The following is a 27,562-nucleotide window of genomic DNA, read 5'->3' on the forward strand; positions in this document are numbered from 1 at the left end:
TCAATTATTTATAGCAGTATAAGATTGTATTCCTAACGTTTGGAGGATAAATAAGGTAGGAGCAAAATGGATGAATCATGAATAATGCAGGAACCTCTGAGAAAGAGGATGTTATGGAGGAGACATAAAGACCAGGATTCCCATCAAAAACGGCATGAGGAGCATAAGATGCAGGCTATGAAGGTGACAAGTAGAGTAATGAAAGAGAAATTTCCACATTGGCTGAAGTAGTAAAGCAAAATCATAGAGAATTATATAGCGTTATGTTGCTAGTAGAAGAAAGGGTGAATATGGAAGATCAAATTTAGTTGCTAGAGATGCAACACAAGTTTCATCAAGAATGGGAAGTATTTAGAGTATTAAGTAACCTCGATGTTAATAATGCTATAGGACTGGATGGGATATCAAAACGTTTGTTATGGGAATGTGCAAGCACTGGCACTGTCCTCAACTTCATTGCTCAACAGAAGAGTGGAAAAAAGGAAAATTGTCACTGCATGAGGAAGAATCCATATCAGTAATGTCAAATTCTAGGGAAGTGTGCATATTGTGTACTGGTGAAAGAGTTTGAAGGGCTGATTAGAGACAGAATACACACCTGAACTGATAAAAATGAAATTCTTTTGAGAGAGAGAGAGTAGCATGGGTTTCTTAAGAGGAGGTCATGTTTTAGTAATTTGGTTACATTTCATAATAAGGTTACTAGTGTATTGCATGGGGAGATGCTTATACAGTGATTTATTTGGATTTTTCAAAAGCATTTGATCAAGTACTTCATGAGAAGTTACTATTGAAATTAAGTAGGATATGTCCTACTATGTATGTATGGATAGTCACTTGGCAGCTTGGTTAACTAATAGGAGCCAGCAAGTTGTGTATGGAGATGCAGTGTCCCAAAAAAGAAAGGTTCTAGAACAGAACCATATGGTTCTGTTCTGGAACTGCTGTTTTTTAACTTTATAATATATATATATATATATATATATATATATATATATATATATATATATAATGCATATATATGTATATATATATATATTATACAGGCTGTCCCTGGGTTACAGATGACCCAACTTATGGCATTCCGTATATGAACGGGCTCCCAAGGCCCCCCCCCCCCCCCCACAAGCATAACTAATAATTCAGGAACTAGTTTCATCTGCGCATGTAACCATTTAAGTTCAAATTTAAGGGCTTCGGTCACCCTTGATATGTGTGAAGACTGACTCTTGAACTGTTTTATTCCCTGCAGAACATTGTTCCGAAAAGAAAATTCCTTTTAAAATTCTGCTTGTGCTGTATAATGCTACTGGATATCCAACATCTTTAGATGATCTTCACCCTAATGTAAAAGTCGTATTTTTACCACCCAACACTACATTGTTACTATGTGGGTGATCTGAAAAGTTCTCGACCTCGCTCATAGATGGCAACACTATCCGCAAGATTTTTTTTTCCTAAGGTGGTACATGTCATAAGCATCCATGTGAAATTACAAGTCATTCTATCAAGTAGTTTGTTTTATAAAGCTGTCTGAAGCAAAAGTGTTGTCTGTATCCCTTGAAATGGATAAAATTCTTTTTCTTTGTTTAATGGTTTAATGGCAAAAGAAATTCATTCGAAGTTCATAAAAGTTTATGGGCACTCTTCTCCTTCGTTTTCGACAATTAAGAAATGGGCTGGCGAGTTTAAACATGGCCATACAAGCCTTGAAGATGATCCACGTGAATGACGTCCAAAAAGTGTAACAACACCAGAAATCATTGATCAAGTGTACGATATGGTATTGGATGACTGGCAAATCAAAGTGCGTGAAATTGCTGAGACTATAGGCATTTCAAGATAATGCATAGGATAAATTTTGCATGAAGAATTGCATATGAAAAAGCTTTGCACAAGATCGATACCATGCTTGCTCACAGCAGATCAAAAACGCACTCGCATGAAAATCTCTGAACAATGCTTGGAGCTCACATGGCATATTCCGGTAATTGGACGACATTTTTTTAATAAGCTATATAAAACACAATGAATTAATAAAAGACCCGACAAGTTTTGTAAGTCAAAAGATGCAAGTCAAACGACTTACGAAACTTGTCGGGTCTTTTATTAATTCATTGCGTTTTATATAGCTTATTAAAAAAATGTGGTCCAATTACCGGAATATGCCATGAGAACTTCTAAACCACAGAAACCTCCACTTACAATGCTTGGAGCGTTTTAACAAGAATAAAACTGATTTTGTGCATTGATTTATTACTATGGATGAGACTTGGATTCACCATTAACACGAGAATCCAAACAGTGCTGAACAGAAGTCGGTTGTCCAGCAACAACATCAGCTCCATCAGTAGGAAAGGTCATGGCATCAGTGTTTTAGAATGCTAAAGGCATTTTGGTTATTAATTATCTTGAAAAGGGCAAAACAATAACTGGGGAATATTATTCTGAGTTTAAATCTTTTTGGCTAAACTAGTTAACCAGACTAGACGAAAACATTCATGAGTAAAGATCCAGTTTGCAGAAGAAAAAAATAGTCTTTCATCAGGACAAATGCACCTACCCACAAAAGTGTTTTGGCAATGGGAAAATTAAGGGATCTGCACTATGAAATGTTGGAACATCCACCCTATTCCCCAGATTTGGCTCCCTCTGACTTCTATCTCTTCCCAAAACTAAATCTCTTACTTGCTGGTCAGCGTTTTTCTTCAAATCAAGAGGCGATTTCAGCTGTAGAGGGGTATTTTGCAGATCTTACTGAGAACCACTACAGGGATGGGATAATGGCGCTGGAGCATCACTGGAATAAATGTATTAGTCTTAAGGGAGATTATGTTGAAAAATAAAAATAATTCTGAAATTATAAATTCGTTTTTTTCATTGTTAGGCCAAGAACTTTTCAGACCACCCTCATACAGCCAATGGACTAGGGAATCATTTATGTATTTAAGGCTTATTACTTATGGCGTACATTCCCACAAGCAGTCAGGGCTATGGAACATGATGTGATAACCTTGAGAGGGTTCTGGAAGAATTATAACATCTGTGATGCTATCAAAAACATTGCTGATTCTTGGGAGGAAATGAAATAATCAACAATGAAGGGGGGTGTGGAACAAACTGTGCCCTCAATTCTGTGATGATGTGAAGATATTTGTGGCTTCACAGAAGAAAAAGACAGCATCGGCGAAGCCAGAAAAGCTGTGGTGGATAGTGGCAATGCACTGCAATTGGACATCAATGAAAATGATGTCATTGATTTTGATGTCAAAGTCCCATTTACAAGAATTAACCAATGAAGACCTTATGGAGATAGAGAAGCAGCGGATAGTAACACAAGAACACAAAGAATCAGAAGATCCAGGGCAGTTCACGACAAAGAATTAGCTGAAGCGTTTTGTCTCATTCAAGCAGGATTTGCTAAGCTTTCAGAGCAAGATCCTAACATTGAGCGGTTTACAAAGGTTTACTATGCAGTTAATGAGAACATCAGCTGATACAAGGCCATTTATCATGAAAAAAAGAAAAAGGCTGTGCAAACAACCCTAGATACCTTTTTCAAGAACCCGACTTCCGTGGTAAGCCCCCCTTCTCCAGCACCAGAATCTGATCCTGATTCTCCAGCACCCCATCCTCTCTAGTGCCATCTCCATCATCATCTTCCAATTAATGTTAGCCTACCTTCTTGCCTCAAAATTCCCCTTCCAGTAAGCAAGACATTGATGCAACCTTTAATATTCATTTTTGAAATTCCTCTTATCTAAACTTTTTGTATGAGTTTGTTTTTATGCTCTGTTTGTTTGGATTAAAACAAAAATAGTTTCTGTAACTTTATTTGAATAGGTTAGAGCTTTGGGCTGGCGGGGGGGGGGGGGGGGGTACCAGGCCGTTCAGTGGTATACGAAAAATAATTAGTAATGGCGAAAAAACAAGTAAATAAACAAAATGCAAAACGTTAGTTATGGAACAATAAATGTTAAGTTTCAATCACCACTAATGGAAACACTTCAAAACTAGCTTACATTAGCGAATGATGATTGGTGAGGGCGTGGCTATGAACCCATCCCCCAAACCACCCTTCTACCAAACATTATGCACAGTTCATGCATCACTTTTGTCATCCATCCTCCTTTCCAGAACAATCGCATGTTGCTAAGAAATGACCTTTGCGATAACGAACCTTCCACTTGCTCTTCATTTTTGCTTCCACTAACAACTCTATATCTTCTCTCATTACATATTTCCATCTATCCAATGTAACAAACACTGCAATTGCAATAGATTTTGTAAATAAACTCGTGTTCTCTTCGTAGATTGATGTAGTTGTTTTGGCGATCTTAACATTGTGGAGATTTTTTTGTAGAGGTCAAAAGGTAGTTATGCTCTTGTAGGACTTTTGCTATTTTGTTTGTGACATTCTTGATATAAGGTAAAGAAACTATGGCTTTGTAGTCATCTGGTTATTGCTGCCTGTGATAATTTATTCAATATGTTATTAATAGTTTTTGATGTTGCAACCTTTTTTTTTTTGAAGAATGCCTTTAACTGATTTCCTTGTTTCTTTTATTATGATCACTTGATAATGTAATGGCTCTCTCTTTTAATGTTTTGATGATACCTCATTTTTGTGCCAAGTGGTGGTGGGAAACTGGCATGCAGACATTTAATACAGTGACCTGTATTAAACTTTTTTTCTGTATACTTCAAACAAAAGTAAGATTACTATGATCTTCAACTGAGATGAGAACATTCAAGAAGGAAGTAGGTCAATCTTCTTCTACCTCTGATGTAAATTGGATTTTATGATTTATGTCATTAAGGATGTTGGTGAAGTTTTGAAGCGATTCTTCTGAGTCTGGCCAAATGCAGAAAACATATATTCCACATATCTCACCCATAATCATGGTTTGGCATGGTATTTTTCAATAGCTGATTGTTCAAACTTTTCTTTGCATAGGTTCACTAGGTGTGGAGAATTGTTGCACCCATTGCTAAGTCTTTGGATTGTTTAAAATAGCTGTGTTGGAATTTGAAGAAAGTGATTTAGGCAATGTTCTAGTGATCTAGACAATGTTTAAAAAGTTTAACAGTATCAGGGAAAATATCTCCTAAAATTAGATCATTTCTTTTATTAGGAACATCAGCAAATAAGCTATTTACATTCAAAAGCACCAGGATGTCTGTGGAATTAAGTTTAATTCTTATTTTGTTTATGAAATCCTTAGTTTTTTTTATATAAGATGATGTTTTTCTTACATGTGGTGTTAGTAGATTGGATAAATATTTACAGAGGCAATATGTTGCATCTACTATAATAATACAGTAATGGATTGATGAAAATGAGATGATACTGTACGGGGGACAGCATGGCTTTGTGAAGGGTAGAGCATGCCTCAATAACTTGTTGAAGTTTTATAACAAGGTGACAGCTGAACTGGATAAGGGTAATGGGTTTACAGTGATACTGCTGGACCTGGCAAAGGTGTTTGACAGGATACCACATGAAATTCTAATCCGTAAACTACAACATATGGGAATGGATATAGCGTTGGAGAGATGGATAGGAGGGTGGTTGATGGAGAGATATCAGAGAGTGGTTTATTCAGGAGTAGAGTCCAAAAGACGGCCTGTGACTAGTGGTGTGCCGCAGGGTTCTGTTCTTGGACCACTACTGTTCAATTTGTTCATTAACAATATAGGAATGCATCTGAGAGGAAGGAACTGTTCATTTGTTTGCTGATGATGCAAAGTTGGGTAGAGCAATAGTGATTGCACAGGATGGCAAAATTTTGCAGGATGATTTGGATAGTTTGGAGGACTGGGCCAAGGAGAATGGATGTCAATTTAATGTTGAACCTTGCAAAATTTAAGGTTATACCTTTTGGGGTGAAACGATTAGCAGTAGTATATCACATTGATGGAACTGTACTCTAGGAGATTGACGAGGCCAGAGATTTGGGAGTGTTGGTGGATAGGGAGTTGAAGTTTAGGGGGCACATCTCAAAAGTGGCTAAATCAGCTCATCAAATCACTTGGTTGCTGAAAAATACTTTAACAAGCAGAGACAAACAGGTTATTGTTCCTCTGTATCGAGCCTTGATAAGACCCCCATCTAAGACTACTGTGCCCAAATATGGGCGCAGGGTTTCTTCTTGATGAGGAGGAGGTGGAGAGGATCCAGAGATGAGTGACAAGATGATAGCAGGTCTATGGAATGAACCTTATGAGAACAGGTTGAAGATTTATGGGTTGCAGAAATTGGTTGATAGGCAGAAAAGGGGTGATATGATTGAGACATTCAAATTACTGAAGGGTTTCTATAAGATTAATTCAGAAGATATTTTTGAGAATAGGACTGGTGGCGGGACGACTAGGGGCCATACATGGAAGCTGGGCAAGAGTGTGGCTAGCAAGGGTGTTAGAGCTAGGCTTTTTACTTGGAGAGTGGTGAATGAGTGGAATAAGCTGCCAGAGTGGGTACCATATGACTGCGAATGAGTTCAAGGCGAGGTATGATAGATACTGTGTGAATGTCGAATAGCTGTTCTTGACACGATGTTAGGGCCTCTCTCGATGAGTCTATCAACTCCTTGGAGTTGCCCGTAATAATAATAATAAATAATAATAATAATCTATAACAATGACTCATGCTCATGATAACTCGTTCCCATATTTGACATCTGTTGCATGTTGAATGAATGAGTGGGGGGGGGGGGGGAGGGCAGTTTGTTATTTAGTAATCTCAATGTTCATCTCTCTTTATAATTGTGCCTATCTGAAGTACACATTGGACTTCCCTATGTACACAGTGTTGTATGAAACTAGTCATTGATTTATTAAATCCGTTTTACTTTTTCATGTGGTTTTTTTAGCAATATTAATTTAATAAAGTATTCAATTTATTGCATATTTTTACATAAAAATATCTTTTTTTTATGTAACTTCCACCTCATGAGGTTGTAAACCTATATTACAGAGTGTCCACATTGGACCTCCCTAGTTTCAACGTGTTACTACTACTTAAGCATATGGACCACGGTGTCAAAATTGTACAAATGAGAAGGAACACTCACCAAGTTTTTGTTAAAAAAAAAATAATAAAATAAATAAATAAAAATAAAATAAAATAAAAAATCAGTACACTTCCACATGTGCACACACAACGTCGAGTCGATAGTCTATCTCCAACCAGGCTCTCTGAAGCATGTCAGGGGTGATAGAGGACACAGCAGCAGAAATGCGATGTTTCATGTTCTCTAGGATGTCCACTTTATTTATGTAGACTGTCCTTCAGATATTCCCAAAAGAAAGAATCAAGTGGGGTAAGATCTGGCAATCGTGGTGGCCAGGGAATTGGTCCTCCACGTCCAATCCACTGCTGAGGGAAGACCTTGTCAAGAGTTGCATGGACCTCCAAATGTGGTGGAGCAGCATCCTGTTGAAAGAGGATGTGCAGTTGCAAGTCTTTGAGTAGTGGAAAGATGTCATTTTCCGACATGCTGAGGTAAATCATTCTGTCAATATCACTTTCAATGAAAAAAGAAAATGGACCAATGATAGCGTTTCGCATTACACCACACCATACGTTTACCTTGGGACTGGGACTGTCACGTGTGTATTCCATGACACAGTGAGGATTTTCACTCCCCCATAACCTGACATTGTGCTTGTTCACTTTTCCGCTGACATGAAAAGTGGCTTCGTCCAAAAAGCAAATCTGGATGATGATAAGCCCATTGTGGCTTATCATTACTCGCAACACCTGCACTTTGTACGTGTATGTGCAACTTATGAAGAATGCAAATACCCTGCTCCACCATTCACAACCTTGTGAATGGTGGAGCAGGGTATTTGCAGTTCACATGACACTCTCCTAATGGATTTTGTCGGGCTTCATGCAAAGGTCTCATGAATCTGCTCTACCTTCTCTTCTGATATTGGCTGCTTCCTTCCTCCATGTTGTTTCAAAATGCTTCCTGATGTTAGGAAATTTTCTTTCCACAAACAGATACTCTTGGGGTTGGGTGCAGCCTTTTCATACACCTGACAGAATTTATGCTGCACTGCTTTGATTGACTTCAGTTCAGCTAACCACCACACAACTTTCACTTTCTCTACCCCTGACACCATGTTTAAAGCTATAATAGCCTTGTCCAGCAGCGCCAATGTATCACAACGCAGGAAAAAAATTCTGGATGAAACTTGTAGTCTCTGGAATGTTCGAACAACCCAAACCTTACATATTTCCGCATTTCAATTTTTTACCAGTCTTTGAAACTATGGAGGTCCAATATGAATACCCTGTACATTACTACTGTAGGCAGGCTTAAGACTTCTTTTTCTTAAATATATTTCATTTTTATATACAATAAAAAGAAAATTTTTTATTTAAGTCTGAAAACTCTGCTTCAGACATCATACATCAAAAATCCACTTCAGGCCTCCAGCAAACTGGATTAGACTGGCTGTTACACTGGATGACGGAATTCATCTCCCACCTAAAGACAATCACAAACATCTATGTCTATGGTGTGATTTGAATCTGCAGTCTGTTGTTGGAGAGCATATATGTTAACTACTTGGACATCTATCTGATAGGTAATCCCCTATCCAACTTGCTAGTCGGGTATCTAATTGACCTGGCTGGCCAAGTTATGTATAAGACAGCAGTGTTCAGGAAGAAAAAGACATCAGTGACAGGCCACGCGGATCATCTATTTTATGTAATGATATTGGGAGGGGTTTAAATACGGAGATGAAAATTTTTGTACATATAAAGTTGTGGAGAGCTATGAGGACCGAAGAAAATGTGGTGGCTCTACAGGAGAATATGACTGGATTTAAGTGGAACTGCCAAATCAAAGTTGCGAAGAGTTTTGAAATTTAGACAAGAATGGGACACAATATACACAAATGGTTGGGATGTACTGGATGTACTATATCTTTAAAAGAACATGTGTAGTAGACATATTATGTTATTAATAAAATAATAACAAAGGAATTCGGACAACAGAATTGACCTGGAGACAATGGTAGGCAAGTGCTAAAATTTAGCTCCACATTACAAATATTATGAGGACAAACACAACTGATTATGGCAATGATAAGATGACAATGGCATCTTGATCATATAAAAAGGTTATAGTTTCATACATGGACTTGATTAGACTCTGTTTGGATTACTCATTGCAAACATGGATTAGACTAGCCTTGATTAGACTTCTCGTTTTGTAGGATATTAAGAACTTTAGGAAATGTTTTCAAAGATTGAATAGCGCAATATCAAGGTCTCTGGAATGTTGGGTTATGAAAAAAGATGAGGTAATGCCATCTACAGTGCTTAGTGGATTAGAAAGGGGTGATATGATTGAGATAATTGGTGAGGGATCGGTACCAGGTTAATGTAGAGATTTTTCATGGAATGGAGGGATAGGGTTATTATTGAATTATGTCCTGACCAAATAACGCCAGTGTGTTAGGAAAGAAAAACCTGAGTTTTCTGAAGAAAAATCCTGCCACTTCTGTATGAGAATGGCTATCTCATTTTCAGATGGAAAAGACAGAGTGAAGGAGAGACAATTGTAAAATAAGAAGTGCCATCACTGGAAGATGTGAGGAGGAGGAGGGGGGGGGGAATTCATGTCCAAAGTTGTAGTGAATGAAAAAACTAATTGTGTCAGTCATTAGAATATCAGCAGTAGACACTAATATATTTTTTTTTCTTTTTTCATCTATTACAATATCAGCATGATATGAATTTCTACAATAATCCAGAAAGAGAGAGAGATGATAAAATGACAGATGCTTTGCAAGTGATGGCACTTCTGATTTATCTATATAAAATATAAATTAATTTAGCATAAGTCATATATTTAACCAATTACAAGTTTTTTGAAATTTATGTACATCTTGCTGCTCATTCCATGTACAAAAGCAAGTCTTGTCTACTGAATGGGAGCATATAAATGTTACACATCGTTTCCATTGCTGATTTATCAGATAATTACTATTAAGAGTAGTCTATACTCAAATCTTCATGAGAACAAAATACCAGAAATAGCAGCACTCGACTAATAGTTTATTTTGTGCACTTTATATGATGTGCTATTGTAGTTTTATATATTCCATTCCCAGAGTAAAACAATGGCTGATCATTGTTTTATCTATTTTAGTATTTTACTTTTATGCTAATACATATACTAATAGAAAAGATCAAAGTTCATTAGGATTAAAATAAAACATAACCTGTTAGTATCATGTTAGTTGGTGAGTAACTCATTAGAAGTCCACAAAATCAGCTGAAAAGTAGTCATTAAGAGTGCGCCTGAATATATTTTTACTTTCTTCATAACTTTCAAAGTGACGGGTATCCCCTTTGGATGTTAGTTTCGGGATTAGTGGTGCTCTCTCCTAGTTGTAGACGCATGCAAGAAGTAAAAGTAAGAACCAGCATGCAAAGGAAAGGAAAGAAAATTAAAAACAAAATTGTGCTTTTAACTTTGGGATGGCAATGTGAAAGCGAAATAAAATAAAGCTATAAAAAGGGTGCAGAGGGGGGGGGGAGATGCATAAGCAAATTCACTACAAAACAATGACTTAATAAAAATACGTTATGCAGATTGGCAAATAATAATAAATATTAATAAATAAGTAAATAATAAAAAGGCAACTGACAACTGCAGCAGAAACTTATCCTAACATCAAACCCTAGGGTTTTTATAAACAATCAACCAACTCCTATCTAACAATAATACATTTTCTTTAGAGGGCACTTAATTTTTAATGGATTTGACAATAAATATGGCTGCATCATGGTATATCATAATCATGATGAGCAAAATTTCATTACTTTTTAAGGAACTTTAGGAGTTACCCATTTTGCTAATGTGCAAATCAGCTGGTTAAAGATTTCCCCAATCTTCTCCGCCACCTCCATAACACTTATAAAGTAGAGAGCCACTGAGCCTAACACACTGAGAGGATGTGTTAGGCCTAATGGCCTGCCATTGCTTTACATGAACCTAATTAATGCTAAGAGAGGATGATAAATTTTATTTGTATAGTCTAGAAGTAAAAATGGATCTATCACAATTCTGTTTGTTTTCTGGCAGGTTTCACATTTCATGGGATGAAAAACCCACCACCTTCATGTGAGACCAGCTAACTCACCTTTAGATGAAAATATGTTATAATTCCTCACTTTCTTTAAAAGATTTGATCTCTAATGTCTCTACCCAAGTGAATCACATTGCTACTGATTAAACTACAGGGCCTATTTTAGAACTCTAAGTGTATTGCATGACTTTATATGTAAAAATTTCTATAAAACATTCTAGATGTTCTGTGAATTGAAAAAGATTACATTCACAAAGTAAGTACTCTGAATAAAAACTGGACACAAACTGATGTAGCTACAATTTGTATGTTGTCATTGTTGGATTCTTGCTCACACAGTACATTGTATTCTATGACCTGATTGGATTTCTCTCTCTCCATGGCTGAAGAGAAGAAGTGCTTGGCAATTTGACCAACCAGGGTAGTAGATTAGAATACTATTTTCAGAATTTAATACCTTCCTTTAAGGGGGGAAAAAACAAAAAAGGAACGAGAACATAAACCATAGTTAAAACGCACAGGAAAAATTCATGCGAGGAAAGCTATCTGTTACATGAAACAATATCTAATTTCTAAGGATGTGAAAGTATGATTTTCTTATAGAATTTAAGGACTATAAGCTTGCTAAATATCTGGTAAACTTTTTTTCCTGTTAATTTTAAATTGCCTTTAAATGCCTAAAACAGTATGAGAATAGAATTTATATTCACTAGCATAGTGTTCAAATGCGAATTAGTCTAACCCACAAAAACAATGCAAAACCCCTATACCATCCTTAACTGAAAGCTATTTTCTACCAGTACACAATTTACTTATCACTGATATCTCACCTCCTGTTACATATGGTTAAGTACGGTAATGACATTAATCCTTGTAATAGCGTACTTCAGGCACAGTTAAAGAATAATTCTGAATAATTCTGAACAAAATCAATGATGGCATGTCCTCAAAAAAAGTCCCAAATCAAACAGCTGTCAATAGTAAAGTAAATATTCAACTACAACTATTCCTTTCATCATATCCCTTATCATTACCATTGACGGAATGTACAGGACACTACAATAATACTACATAATTAAGTTTATATTATTGTGAACTTTCCTATCAAAATTTTCCTCTAAATTAATCATTTCTTTGTCAGGACTCCAAAACTGTCCCATTTTGTGTGACAGTGGCGAGACAAGCTACTAACTACACAAATCAATCTGCCTACATCTTGATCTTACTTGGGGTCTTTTTTCTGTCAGCCTGCAATCTAACACTCATTTTGCTAAACTTTTCTCTCCCATTTATTTAAGTGAATATAACTTAGAATAGCTCAGATTAGACATCATTAGCATTCAAGAATTTGTGAAAATGCTATTCATTATTAAATGGGTGAGAAAATTTTATTATCTTCAGTAGGATCTTTAACTAGGCTTTAAGTACATCACTTGTAGGCACACATATATTGGGTTATACTTCAGTAGGACAGCCTTGATGACCCTGCTGTTTTAGCAGAATCCATTCCTTTGTAAGAAAGGTTTATTCTTTTTGGTAGATCCATCTAAATTCTGATGATGTGAATTCTTGTTGATGTGAATCCTTTTTGGGGACAGCCAGTGTCCATCTCCTCCTCTTCAGGAAAAATATCCCAGATATTAAATTCAACTCTGTTAAGCAAAACGGATGTTTTTATGGTTTTATTTTCCTCAGTTGGGGAACAGAGGTATCTGTTATTCAAATTCTCTTGCAGGGCTACCACATCTGCACTATTACTAATAATAAAAATGTGAAGCTGGGAAAATAACCTTTCCCAGCTTCACATCATCCGCAAACAACAGAATATCCCCCCTGCAATCCACTGATATAAAGGTTAAACAATATAGGTCCCAGTACTGAGCCCTGTGGGACCCCACTTGTAACCCTCTGCCTCCTTGAAACTGCCCCACCATACACAACTCTCTGATACCTATCGGGCAGCCAATCCTGAATCCAGTTGACTAATCCGACATCTAAACCCATGTGCTACAACTTACCGTATTTGCTGGTGTATAAGATGCACTTTTTTCTTTGAAAATAGGTCTGAAAAACAAGGTGCGTCTTATACATCGATACTCAGTTTTTTATTACTTTCATTTCTGGAAATTTTCTCTGTTCCAAGTTACGCGATTTCTTTCTTGCTTCCTTGTGACGTGTGAGAGCATTTCAATTACGTAGAGTTCAGTGGATGCACATGTTTTTGCGGTTGTTGTGAACGGTGATAAATTTCTGCCATTAAATTTTCTCTAAATTTCTTGCCAATTGTGGCTGAAAAACGTCAGCATTGCTACAATATTGCATACAAGCTACGTGTGACTGCGTATGCTAAAGAACATGGAAACAGGGCTGCAGAGAGGCATTTCAGGCCACTCCCAACTGAGAAAATGATAAAAAAAGCAACTCATAGTAAACATAACCTACGAAGCGGAACTGTAAAATGGCCAGAACTTGAGGCAGAACTGAATACTTGGATTTTAGACCACAGAAAAGCGGGACTTTCAATGTCTACAAAAATGCTTATTCATCAAGCGAAAGCGATAGCCACTAATAGAGGGATCACCAACTTTACTGGATCAACATCATGGTGTTCAAGATTCATGAAGAGAAACCAGCTATGTATGCGGACTAAAACAAAAAGATCGCAAAAGATGCCAGCTGAATTTGAAGAAAAAATTACTGAATTTCATCGATTCGTCATTTACGCAAGGAAACGAGAAAATTTTGAACTTGCAAAACATGGACGAGGTTCCGCTGGCTTTTGATGTGCCCTCAAACAAAACTGTAGATTCCAAGGACTCACTACACAGTTGTTTTATCCTGCTGTGCTGATGGAACAAAATTGCCACCACTATTGATTTTTAGAAGGAAGATGCTACCCAAAGAAAAACTGCTTAAAGGAGCGTTTGTACATTTTCATGCAAAAGGCTGGATGGATGGAGGAGGAATGAAGTTATGGATAGATAAAAGATAAAATTTGGTCTAGGTGCCCTGGCGGAATATTGAAGAAGACTGCCTTGCTAGTATGGGATCAGTTTCATTCTCACAGAACAGAAGATGATTAAAAATAAACTCAAGGAATTGAAAACTCAGCTGTAATTCCAGGAGGTCTAACTAGTTAGCTTCAAACTTTAGATGTTTGTATTAATAAACCATTTAAGGGATTTATGAAGGAGAAGTGGAACAGCTGGATGCAGTCTTCAGATTTTGCGGTTACGCCATCAGGAAGAAGCCTAGCTTTTTGCAAGTGCGTGAGTAGGTCAAAGCTTCATGGGATGCTGTGAAAACTGAGACAGTGGCTAAATCATTTAAGAAGTGTGGCATTAGTAATGCACTGGATGGTACAGAGGACAATTTGTTGTATGAGGACTCAGATTCTGATTTAGAAAAGGATTCAAGTGTCTCTTCATTTAGCTCTGGAGATGAATTTCTCGGTTTTGACGAAGAAGATTAAAAGGTGGGTACTCTTTCTTGGTTAGATTAGGTATTTGTTGAAAGTTGTTTATATTGAAATACTGTAAATTCATTATAATATTCAATGATAAAGTTTTTTTCCTAAAAAATGTGTAGAAAAAAAAGGGGTGCGTCTTATACACCGGCAAATACGGTAAATATCAACTTATCACGTGACATCCTGTCAAATACCTTTGCTAAATCCAAGAAAATGGCAGTATTTACCTTTCCCTCATCTTCTGCTCTTGTAACTTTATTATAAAAGGCTAGCATATTACTAAAACAAGAGCGCCCCTTCACAAATCCATGTTGACTCTCACAGATAACATTATCCTTATCTGCCCAATGCTGTATACAGTCCCTCACTAATTTCTCCAAGATCTTAACAATTACTGATGACACACAAACTGGCCTATAATTAGACACTTCCGGTCTGCCTCAGCCCTTATGCAATGGTACTATCTTACCTTCCATTCCCCGGGCACCTTTCCAGTAGCCAGACTTTCATTGAAAAGCCAGGTCAAAGGAGCTGTCAGTTTTTTAGTACATTCTTTCAAAACTCGTGGTGAAATACTATCCAATCCCACAACTTTTCTGACATCTAGATTACTCAGTATTTGGAACATACTCTCCTCCAGCACCTCTAAACCTCAAACCTGTCCTATCCCTCTAGTATAAAAATTTACTCCTCCAGGATGAAATACTCCAATAAAGTGTTCATTGAACAATTCCACTATGTACACTGCATCAGTCACTCTATTCCCTTTTTTTATCCCACAATGTCATTCTTCCACAATCATTTCTCCTCCTACTGGTCACGTAGCTAAAAAATTCCCTAGGATTTTCTTTGGATCTTTGGGCTAATCTCTTCTCATATTCCAGTTTCACCTTCCTTACCATACTAGTCACTCTCCTGGCATATGTCTTATATTCTTCATGCCTCTGCTCTTCATCTGTCTCCTTATATCTCTTCCATAGCCTCTTTTTTGCATGTAGTTCCTGTTTAATATTGTTTGTCATCCACTTTACTCCAAATCGTGTACTCTTTCTTCTTCACTCGTGGAATACAGCTTATCATTGCTGCTAACAAACATTCATTCACAATTTCCCAAGCACTAATGATATCCTGGCCTTCCAATTCCTCCCTCCATGAAACTTCCCCAAGTTGACGTCTAAGACTATTATAATCACCTGCTTATAATTCCACATACGTTCCCGTCTCTTTGATACTCCTGCATGTCTATTCATTTTCCAAGTCAAAACCATATGGTCACTCTCTCTCTCCAGCTGGTGGGAGAGCTGTCATCTCATTTATTATCAACTCTTCTGATGCTATAACCAAATCCAAAACTCTTGAACCTCTTCTTCCCTCTGTTACATGTTGCCTAAGACATTTGTCCCTCAAGAATTCTAGAAATTCCATTCCCTTATTGCTACATGCATGTTCCTCTCCTCAATTTATACTGGTGTAGTTAAAATCTCCCATAACAATCATTCTTCTTGCACTTGCCAAACTTAGCTGTCTGAACATCTCCTGGTCCCCATTCTCTGTGCTCCTTGGTCTGTAGCAACACCCCACTAAATATCCTGTCTTGCCCACCTCTACCTCACACCATATGCTTTCAAAATCATTAGTGCCACTGCCTTCCAAAGCCTCCACTCTTAGAGGACATAAGTCATCACTTATCATAAATTTAGTTTAATCCTTTATCCAAGTGTATGCAACCAAAGTTTGTGCCTGAGGTATTTTCGGGACTGAGGCAACTCATGGTAAAAGTGGACTAAGCTCTCATCACTCCTTATCTTAGGATCTCCCATAATGAAAGCACATCTCCTTTTGGACATGTATAATGCTATACATTAAGGGAAGGGCCACTACCCAGACCAGTTTCAAACTTTATTGAGGTCTCGTCAGTGGGAGCCAGACAAGACCACACCTTTACCACCTTTTACCATACTAAGGTGGAAGCATGGAGAAGTCATCTTTACCTATACTAGTTGCCAAAAGGTGTCTCACCTTATTATTAAATTACTCTGGATTTAGAGAAAGATGTTGGAAGTTTTTTTCCCACTTAGTTAGACTATAATAAAATTAGTTTAATCCATTATCCAAGTGTATGCAAACAAAGTGTGCACCTGAAGTATCTTCAGGACTGAGGCAACTCGTGGCAAAGGTGGACCAAGCTCCTCCTCCTTAGTATCACTTTAAGCTCTCCACCTTAGTATCACCACTTCTGGGTCTGGCTCCCACTGATGAGACCTCAATAAAGGTCGAAACTGGTTGGGGTAGTGCCCCTTCCCTTAATTCATAGCATTATACATGTCTGCAAGGAAATGTGTTTTGCATTATGGGAGCTACTAGGACAAGGATTGATGAGAGCTTGGTCCACCTTTACCATGAGTTGCCTCAGTCCTGAAGATACTTCAGGCACAAACTTTGTTTGCATACACTTGGATAAAGGATTAAACTAAATTTATTATAGTCTAACCAACTGGGAAAAAAACTTCCAACATCTTTCTTTAAATGCAGAGTAATTTAATAATAAAATGAGACACCTTTTAGCAACTCGTATAGGTAAAGATGACTTCTCCATGCTTCCACCTTAGTATCACCACCACCTCTGGCACCCACTGACTAGACCTCAATAAAGGTCGAAACTGGTTGGGGTAGTGCCCCTTCCCTCAATTCATAGCATTATACATGTCTGTAAGGAAATGTGTTTTGCATTATGGGAGCTACTAAGACAAGGATTGATGAGAGCTTGGTCCATCTTTACCATGAGTTGCCTCAGTCCTGAAGAACTTCAGGCACAAACTTTGTTTGCATACACTTGGCTAAAGGATTAAACTAAATTTATTATAGTCTAACCAAGTGGGAAAAAAAAAACTTCCAACATCATCACTTATAATAAGCAGTACATCACGCTTTCCCTTCCTATTCTGCCGAAAACTGCTGTACCCTGCTACTTCTATTCCTGTTATTATATCCTCTTCTGTCAACCACGTCTCAGTGATCTCAATAATCTTTGACCAGGCTGATGCTATCAGCAGCACCAATTCCTTTTCTTTATTCCAGATACTCCTGGCATTAGTATAAAGCATAAAAATGCCACTGTTTCTATAACCAGAATTATCCGCTCTAGACTCCACTGGGCTCAGCATTACCTGATGTCATTCCCCTTCTCCCAAGTACCAATTCCCACAAGAAGTCACCCCTGCTACCATCTACTCTGGGAATTCCAGTTTCCCTGCATTGACACACTGACTCGTTCAGAACAGCAATCTCTCCAGATGCCTACATCCTTCCTCATTCAAATGCAAGTGGTCTCTCAAAACAGTTCCTTTCTGTCCTCAAACGCCCTCCAAGCATCCACATATTCCAATCCTCTCTTCTGACACAGTCTAGTTATTATGTTATTCAATATTAATGCTCTTCTGCTCAGCTCGTCACTATCATACCTAGGCAACACACACACTATCTTTACTCTCTGCGTCTTCTTTCGTACAACCTCAAGCAAGAATCTCATATCTCTCGTTGCCCAATTTACTTTACCTCTCAAGTCATTTGTTCCTACCATCACAGTCATCTCATCCACCCTTTTGTCCCTCTTAATTGCCATAGCCACACTTTCTATCGTTCCTCCAGGCAAACACTCCTCACTCCCTATCTTGAACACCACGGATCATTGAGTACCCATACATTACATCTCTTACTACTCTGTTCCTGGATTGCTCACATGCATCCCTCATTCTCTCTCCTCTAACACTTTCTGTGTTCCCCTATTTATTTGCCTTCCTGAAAAACAACATGCGACGGCCAGGAATCGAACCCAGGTCAACTGCTTGGAAGGCAGCTATGCTCACCAGTATACCACCATCGCCCACAATAGTAGGTTTTGATATTGCAGGACATTTTGATGTATTTTCAGGAGGGAGGCCAAATTCATTTCCTTCTCTTATTTACTCTATTGAGATCATGAGTAAATCATATTCAGGGATGATAAAATTGTGAGATGGTACAATCATGAATATTAATGTTCCCTTAGATATTCTTTATGCTGTTACCTTCTCATTTTAAGAACAACAGTATATTATACTTGACAAGAAATTAGTCTTGCTCTAATCCTTTACTTAATCATAACCAAACAAAGTTTGCATGTGAAATATCTTTATGACTAATCAACTTGTATATAGAGGCGGTTTCCAATCAGTTGCCTCAGGATCCCAGTTTATTACTTGTGTATGGAAAATATATGGCTACTGCACTGATTAAACCTTAATATCTTCTCACATTTACCCATTCTCCCCCCAACTAATGAAGCCTCAATAAAGGTTGAAACTGGTCTGGGTAGTGACAATTCTCACAATGCACAGCAATATACACTCTAATTTATAAACATGTAGACTAGTCATGACTTCATGTTCAATATTTATTTGCTGTCACTTGGGTAAAAGATTAAAACAAGAATATAATATACTTTGTAACAAATCAAAAACACTTCATGTAAGAGAGTGTTCCACCTGATGATGACGTGATGGTGTTACACTTTCTCTATGCCTTCTGATATGGTGATATTGATCTGAACTTTTGTCATCATTTCACCTTTAGACTATGAATTTCCTTGCAATTATAATGCACTTGGGTGTTTTACTTTATTTTCATGCTCTGCACTGTTACACCAGACACAGATGGCAGAGTTGCAGAAAAAAGTTTGAGTTGTAAAGCCTGACAGGGCAATTGAGGCATATGTTTTTGCATATGTTAGAGGTATTGGGGTGTAAATACAAGGCTGATGATATCTCTTGGACAGTACCAGAATACCATTCTTACACATGAGAATTCTTATGGTTGTCACTCTTTGATCTTTTAATTCTGAGCAAATCTCATCAAGAACATTAAGGATGTTCTACTAAGATAAAGCTCCTCTCACAAGTTGTGTGCCCATGCATGCATGTGGAATGGTGGTGGGGCTGGTACTGCACAAAGACAAAGGAGGTGCTTTGATTGTTTCTGGGAAAATACTTCAGCAAGAATATCTCCTGAACAGAGCTTCTTACAAATGGATTTTGGCTTGTAGCTCTTCTGGATAAAGAAGTGAGACATTTTCCTGATTGGATATTTACCCATTGAATGAATAATTAGAAAATATGGTGTATTTATAGGTGTCTCGGATGTTTTCTGCTTTATTTTTATTGTCTTTGATGATGATGCAATGATTTTTGTACTTTGGAGAAGGATGGGGAACTTGTTGAAGAGGCTGAAAGAATCATCCTCTGAAAAAGGTTGCATTCCATGCCAGAGCTCCGCACCCACTATGGAGTTACACGTGAGAAGTGAAACACCACATTGGCAACCACATCAAGTTCATTAGTCAAATGACCTTGTTTAATCTATCCAGGACCAACTTGCCAAAGCAAGCAGTGCTAGCGTACTAGTATCCTCCTTTCGGAATGTCAAAAGATCACACCTCACAAGAGATGAAAATTTAAAAGAGCTAATACCATCATGGGTGGTCCCCTGCACCAAAACCAGTAACCCCATGAGTGGGAGGAATTCACAAGTGTTTAAAAAAAACAGTGAATTTTTCTTGACAGCAATTAGCCAGCCTATTTGGTCAAGTGGACAATGCACATGCTCTGGTTGACAAAGTAGATGTTATATCTGCTCTCCAACCAATTGGTTATGGGTTCTCATCTTACTGTAGCAATGATTGTTGTGGAAGTTGAGAGCATTGATAGTTTTGGTAATCGTGTAAGAACCCCCACCCCATTAGAGGTTGGAAGTGAAAAAAAAAAATAAATAAATCCTATTATTTTATTATATCAACCTTGTATACAAGAAGTTACAAACCTATTGCAGATCAGTGTTATGTTTTGGCAGAACCAAATTTAAATGGATATGACACTCTTACACTGGACAGCATCTTTAGGGTAGTTGCATGAATAAGAACTAACAAAAAGGCAAGATGTGGCTGAGAAAGCTTCAAGCAACTGTTACTGTCCATAGGTGTAAGTGATCCATAAGTACTGCATTTTTGATAAGGTCTTCAAGGTTGATCACTAGAATAATCATCATCATATTTTTAGTGCTACAACCCATCACTGAATCCTGGTCATATTCAAGAAGATTGTCCAATGCAATTAATTTTTGGTTCTGGAGCCATAGAGCTGCCCCACTCCTCTGCATCCTTCTGGCAATGCAAGGAGGACATCATTGATTATATTGCTCTCCTATCCTTCTCACTCTCATCTCACAATATCTGAAGCATTTACATACTATCCTGAACGAGCCTCTAAATCCTTCTCATAACTTTCTTTTTAAACTCAAATTCTCTCTCATTTGGTATAGTCCATGTTTCAGTAGCATTGGATAGCACCCCTCCCCCCCTCCCTTGACTTCCAATATGTGTGGCTTGACAACCCAATAACACTTACCGGCAGCTAATAATCTCTCTTATTTCTCGTATTTAAGATTCAAGATAAATGAACTACTTGGTCTTTTTAAAATAAAATGCCTGTCTAGACAGGTGAACTACGTGTACTTTTCCCACTGGTATGCATGCAGTCATGTGCACACACGCACACACACACACACTTGTGGTTATACTTTCATTTACAGTCAATCCCATCTTACAGCTCCTTTTCTAGCAAAAGAAAATCCACGTCATTGCACTATTAGAGCAACCAATAATATCAATATCATGTACATAAGCAAGTAGTGGTATATCATCAAGTTCCTGATATGTACAACTCAGTGGGTGTACAGCAGGATAATTATGATAGTACTACACCTCTGAATCAAAAAATTAGAATAATCAAAGAAAATGTGTTGAATGATTTGCAATTCTAATTTATTGCATAGAAAATAATTATTACCAAATCTGAATCATTTAAATCTATGTACTTTGTAGATTATATAACCATGTAAAAATAATTATTACCAAATCTGAATTAGCATCATTTAAATCTACGAATAATTTTTAACGTTTTTCAAAATATTAGAATAATGCAAAAATAAATGCACAAAAATTATAATTAGTACTTTGCTGCATCCCCGTTAGCTTTTATGACCGTTTGTAAATGGTTGGGAAATTTACTTGGAGCAACTTCTTGAAGGCATTTCTTCATAATTCCCCACAAATTCTCAATGGGGTTTAAATCTGATGAGTTTTCTAGCCAAGGAATTATATTGATTTGCCTTTCTTTGAGTCATCTAGTAGTGTCTTGGAAGTGTGACAAGAAGCTGAATCTTGCTGAAAAAGGAAACCACCATCCTATAAATTTTCCAATGCCGGTAACATAAAGTGCTTAAGAATTTCTTGGTACACTTGAGAAATGACTCTTTCATACACAATACCTGGACCCTCTAAGGTCATACGAGTCCATACCATAACAGAGGTTGCAAATTTCACTGAATGTTTCATGCATTATTTATCAAATGCTTCTTCATTACAACACCAAACAAGTATCCCTTGATGACCATGGGACACACAAAACATACTTTCATCACTAAAAAGTACCTTTTTTCCAGTCCTCTTGAACCGACAACAGACTTTGCTTACACCATCACACTTTAGTTGACTTTTGCTTGGAAGTCATAAGTGGCTTTGCCTTAGGCACACGTGATTTAAAACCCAATTTGTGAAGTAGAATCAACGTCGTAGATTTGGACACATTCATATGTAGTTTTTACATCTCCTGTGAAAATACCTTACACTTTGGAAGCAGTTTTTCTTCATGATATTCTTCAATCTCCTCTCATCTCTTGATGCAGTTTATTACTTTTCGACTGCTATAGCAACAATTATTTTGAAAACTCTGGTTATTAGAATGATGTCTCAATATTCTACTCATGCTTGCTTGAGAACATTTCAATTCCTTAGCTTCCAATATGTCACTTGTTTGACCCATGTTTAGCATATGATTAACTGAAATCCATGTGCAAATGATTCCTCACACAAAAGTCAGTCCCACAGCTACTGAAACATATGCTATTTCTATGCTCTCCTCAAAACCAATCAGAAAAATTTGGAATATTCTAATATTTTCAACCACATTAAAAGTTATTCTAATTTTGTAAATGTTTTCAAATAACAGTTTTTTTTATAATTTATATTTTAATGTGTTTACATGGTTATATAATCTACAAAGTACATAAATTCAGATTATGCTAATTCATGTTTGCTAATAATTATTTTCTATGCAATAGAATTGCAAATCATTCAACACATTTTCTTTGATTATTCTAATCTTTTGATTCAGAGTTGTACATGAAAAAGATACACCGTTATAACTTTCGATCAGCAATTTTCCTCCAATTAATCTGTTACCTATCAACATTCCAATATTATCAGATCTTATATTTCTGTCTTTTAAGGCTCTTTTTACTGTATCAATCCATCCACATTTTGGTGTTCCTCTGGGTCTTTTCTCTGCCAGCCTGGCAAAGAACACTTGTTTTGCTAATCTTTCCTCTCGAATTCTGTTTAAGTCACTTAAACAGAATTCGATGAGTCACTTAAATGGAACTGTTAGTTCCATTTCTTTTCCATTGAGAGTACCAAACTTGAACTCTGTTGATGTTGAGTGAGTTTGGATTTGTTCCAGTAGCTGATGTTTCAATGTTTTCTCTGGTTCCCTGATGATAATGCACAGGGGAGAGGGGGGGGGATCTTGTTTAATCAGGTGATATCCAGCCAGCATGAAATTCTCTCATGCTGTACCATCATTTCACATTGTGGTTTAAAACTAATAAGAATATAATTTGGTCAGCTCAATCCCAAGTTGCCAGCCCATCCTCATTCGTTCAGTATCCAGGTAGATACCAAATAGGGTGCACCACAAGAAGGTGAAGATTGGACAGAATCAGTTCTTTGCATTCCTTAAAAGGTTACATGGAAGTCTCCTCCCAGTTATACAGCATTGACCCTTAAGCACCCCAGTGGTGGTATGCAGTTATTACATATTATATTGTATCACTTATGTGGATTCTAGAATTTCTGACAACCTTTTCCAGTGTCATGGTTAAATAATAAACTAAGCTCCCCCCCCCACACACACACACACTGTAAACAATTACAAGATAAACTGATATGAAAGATCAGAGGATATTTATAGGGCACTAAAAACATCTGCCATGGCAGATGTTCTATAAAAATTCTATAAATATGAAATATAATTTCTTCTGTCATGGTCACATAAAGTGCATTCTTATTAATGTTACTGACATTAAAATAATTATAAACATAATAATCTTTCACAATTTACAAGCAAAAACATTAGTTTTTGGTGTTAATTATATCTTTTAAATTTAAATGTTGTATTTTTTACCAGCAAAGTGTGAAACGCAGGCATTCTATAGAATGCCTAGGCGTTTTTCGGCAAAGCATGAAATGTCTGGTTTTTTTTTTAAATATTTTACATACTTTCCCTAGGCATTGTATAGAATGACAAATACTATTTCAGCTATATCTTCATTTTGAAGTTTTAAATTTTGCTGCCATTGGGAGGTTAGGTTAGGTTAGGTGATGGCGGTTGTTATGAGTGTGACAGACGATGGTTTTTTACCGACTTGGAACTGCTGAAGGAATTTTAAACCAACTCTATGCTAGATCACAATTCACTTCATGTCCCAAGGACTTACTGAGAGTTGGAGAAGTTCCTGACCACGAAATAGCTCTCTGGTCATCAGCTTCCGCTTAGTAAATGGGTAGCGGCCAAGGGTTCATGAGGTGTACTTGCAAGACCAAGTGCCAAAATTTGAAATGCTTTTGTATGAAAAAGGCTGTTAAGTGCTATTCAAAATGCCATTCCAGAATGTCTCCAACTCTCAGTAAGTCCTTGAGACAAAGTGAATTGTGATATGGCATAGAGTTGGTTTAAAATTCCTTCAGCAGTTCCAAGTCAATAAAAACCAAAGTCTGTCACACTCATAACAACCGCCAGCACCTAACCTCCCCATGGTGGCAAAATTGAAAACTTCAAAATGAACATATAGCTGAAATAGTATTTGTCATTCTGTATAATGCCTAGGGAAAGTATGTAAAATATTAAAAAAAAACAGACATTTCATACTTTGCCAAAAAATGCCTGCTTTTCACAGTTTGCCGATAACATATTAATGTTCAAGTCCTTTCTTTTAGTGTTGCACGGTGATCAGCATTCATTTTAGAAATTATGGACTTTACAACCGTGTTATAAATACCTATTTTAATTTCCCGATATTTCGATCTTCATATTAAGATCATCACCTGGAGTATATATAAATATACAAGCCAAGTTACATTACACACAGTAAACTAAAGAAACAATGATTTGATCACCAGTTATTCTACTGACATAACTCTAGTGACATAAAAAAATTACAAATTAATTATTTAGAAATTACATCAAAGCTAAATTCTATTTAAAATAACATGAGAAAAACATTCTTTCTTATAGATGGTTTTCTTTCAGTAACAATGATGTCCTATTTTTAACATTACAATTGTTATTTTAGATTTAGGATTCTGGATTATCTACAGTCCTGTTTATAGTCAACTCTTAGAGAGAAAGGTTCCGTGAGTAGAATATGTGCTTTCCATATGCTTGGGATTTTTAGACCATCATTATTGTTCAGATTGGGGTGGTTGATAAGAATCTCACAGGCTTCCTTAAATTTGCATTCATACCATGTTTTGGTGTGATGTAAACAACTGGTGCTTTTCCAGTCAATTCTATGTAAAGTGTTCAGCGCATGATCAGAAAGGCCAACTTCACCATAGTTATTATATTTAATGTGCTATTTATGTTCCCCTTTTGTCTGATAGGAATTGTGCATCCTGTTTCCCCTATATATGGTATATTACAAGTGCAATAAATATGATATACTCCAGGGTAGGCCAGCGGAGGGAGTGGGTCTTTGGATGAGTTGAGTAAGCTTTTTAATTTTGCAGGAGGTTCAAAGGTGGCTTTGAGTTTGGTTGTATTTTTGTAGTATTCTGTTTATTTTATCTGATGTCCCTTTAATATAAGGAATGGTTATAGTTTTATAGTAGTCTGGTTTATCTTTGTTTTTTATTGAGGTCTTGTAGAGAATTTTGTCAATAGTGTTTTGGCTGTAACCTTTTCTAAAAGGTTACAGCCAAAGTTAAAGTTATCAGCAGTACTTTTCTAAAAGAAAAGTACTGCTGATAACTTTAAATTCTTCTTTTAGTGCATGTTCATTGGAGCAGATCTTCAAAGCCCTGTTTTTTAGAGTATTAATGATACGTAGTTTTTGTGTTGGATGGTGGTGGTAGGAGTTTATGTGTATATATTGGCCAGTATGTGTCGGTTTCTGGTAAACAGTGAAGGAAAGACTGCCTGAAGGAAGACATATGATAAGTGTATCTAGAAATGGAAGTGCATTCTGTTTTTTCAATCTCCATAAATCTAAACCTTACCGAACTCTGTACAAAAACAGAATCAAAAGAAATGCTCAAAGAAAAAGGCCTAAATACTATCAACCTTCTTTCATCCTCCACACAGGTTATTTGTTATACCGATGGATCATCAGACACCAATATGATTAATGGAGGTGCTGGTGTTCTCCTTCTACTCCCAAAAGGTGAAAAACTTTTACTAAAAGTTGGATCTGGGAGAATTGCTTCCAATTTTACCAGCGAACTTAACACAATAAATAAAGCACTCGAAGCCTATTTAAAATTATCATCATCTCAACAATCTGAGGGAATTATAATTTACAGTGACTCAAGATCAGCTATGGAGGCAATCAAAAATGGCAATACCAAGCTCACACACGACACCCATAAACTCTTAAATCAACTAAAAGTGTTTAGGAAAAAGTTGCATTTTACAATGGATTCCTGCTCATGCAGCAATTGATTACAATGAGGCAGCTGATAAATTAGCAAAAGAGGCCAGAGAATGCAATCAAGAAACTCACATGATAATTCTTGCTGACGTTAATGCACTAGCAAAGGCTAAGCTAATTCCACTGAAATCAGTGATACAACATCAAATTCCCGAAATCAATGCTAACAGAAAGACCTCCACGACAATAGCAAGACTACAAACAGGACATTATAGAGGAATGAAGATCAATACAGATGATACGAGAACATATAGAAACTGCAACAACTGCCCCAATACTGAACTGACACCCACTCACATGAACAGAGGTAAAGGACTGGAAAATAGAGGTTCTTTGTTTATGTGGGCATTTAGCTGATCAAGCCCTATTTCCTTCCTGATAGTGTCATCATATTGCAAAGTTGATGATCTGTGAAGTCTGCATTTTTGATTCCAATGTTCATAAGTTTTTAGGGAGATATGATCACTTTGGTAGTTTCTGATATTATTTATGAATTTTATGGTGGCAAATTTTCATCTGTCCTCCAGCAGGTCGATCCCAAATTCCTGTTGGAAAACATGGTATGAACGCAAATTTAAGGAAGCCTGTGAGATTCTTATCAATGATCCTATTCTGAACAATAATGATGGTCTAAAAATCCCAAGCATATGGAAGGCACATATTCTACTCACGGAACCTTTTTCTCTAAGAGTTAACTATAAACAGGACTGTAGATAATCCAGAATCCTAAATCTAAAATAACAATTGTAATGTTAAAAATAGGACATCATTGTTACTGAAAGAAGACTATAAGAAAGAATGTTTTTCTCATGTTATTTTAAATAGAATTTAGCTTTGATATGGTTTCCAAATAATTAATTTGTAATTTTTTTCTTTTTTTTTTTCACTAGAGGTCATGCCAGTAGAATAACTGGTGATCAAATCATTTTCTTTAGTGTCTTTTCTGTGTGTAATGTAACTCAGCTTGTTCTTGTATATACTCCAGATGATGATTTTAATATGAAGATCGAAATGTCGGGAAATTAAGAGTTATTAATAACACGGTTGTAAAGTTCATAATTTCTAAAATGAATTACCGTTCAAGCTGAGTCTGTACATTTCACTGGATCATCTTAAGAAAAC

The 27,562-nt window shown here is 36.8% G+C and overlaps 1 protein-coding gene across 6 annotated transcripts in view; it reads right to left on the reverse strand.

The window, feature by feature from the left end:
• The window catches only part of Pka-C1 (Protein kinase, cAMP-dependent, catalytic subunit 1), a 545,341-nt gene that overhangs the window by 11,899 nt on the left and 505,880 nt on the right, over positions 1-27,562 (reverse strand). For 5 of the 6 annotated variants that reach the window (XM_090410257.1, XM_090410255.1, XM_090410259.1 and 2 more), the window contains one exon: positions 10,246-10,410. The exons of the other annotated variant lie outside the window; for it this stretch is intronic. In XM_090410257.1, coding sequence (XP_090266383.1) covers positions 10,279-10,410 — 132 coding nt within the window. In that variant the 3' untranslated portion in view covers positions 10,246-10,278. The remainder of the gene's footprint in view (positions 1-10,245; positions 10,411-27,562) is intronic. 6 annotated transcript variants of the gene reach the window in all.

The sequence above is a fragment of the Typopeltis vanoorti genome, chromosome 20 (assembly GCF_054136105.1).
Source record: "Typopeltis vanoorti isolate ZY-2024b chromosome 20, IOZ_Tvanoo_1.0, whole genome shotgun sequence".
NCBI classification, from domain to species: domain Eukaryota; kingdom Metazoa; phylum Arthropoda; class Arachnida; order Uropygi; family Thelyphonidae; genus Typopeltis; species Typopeltis vanoorti.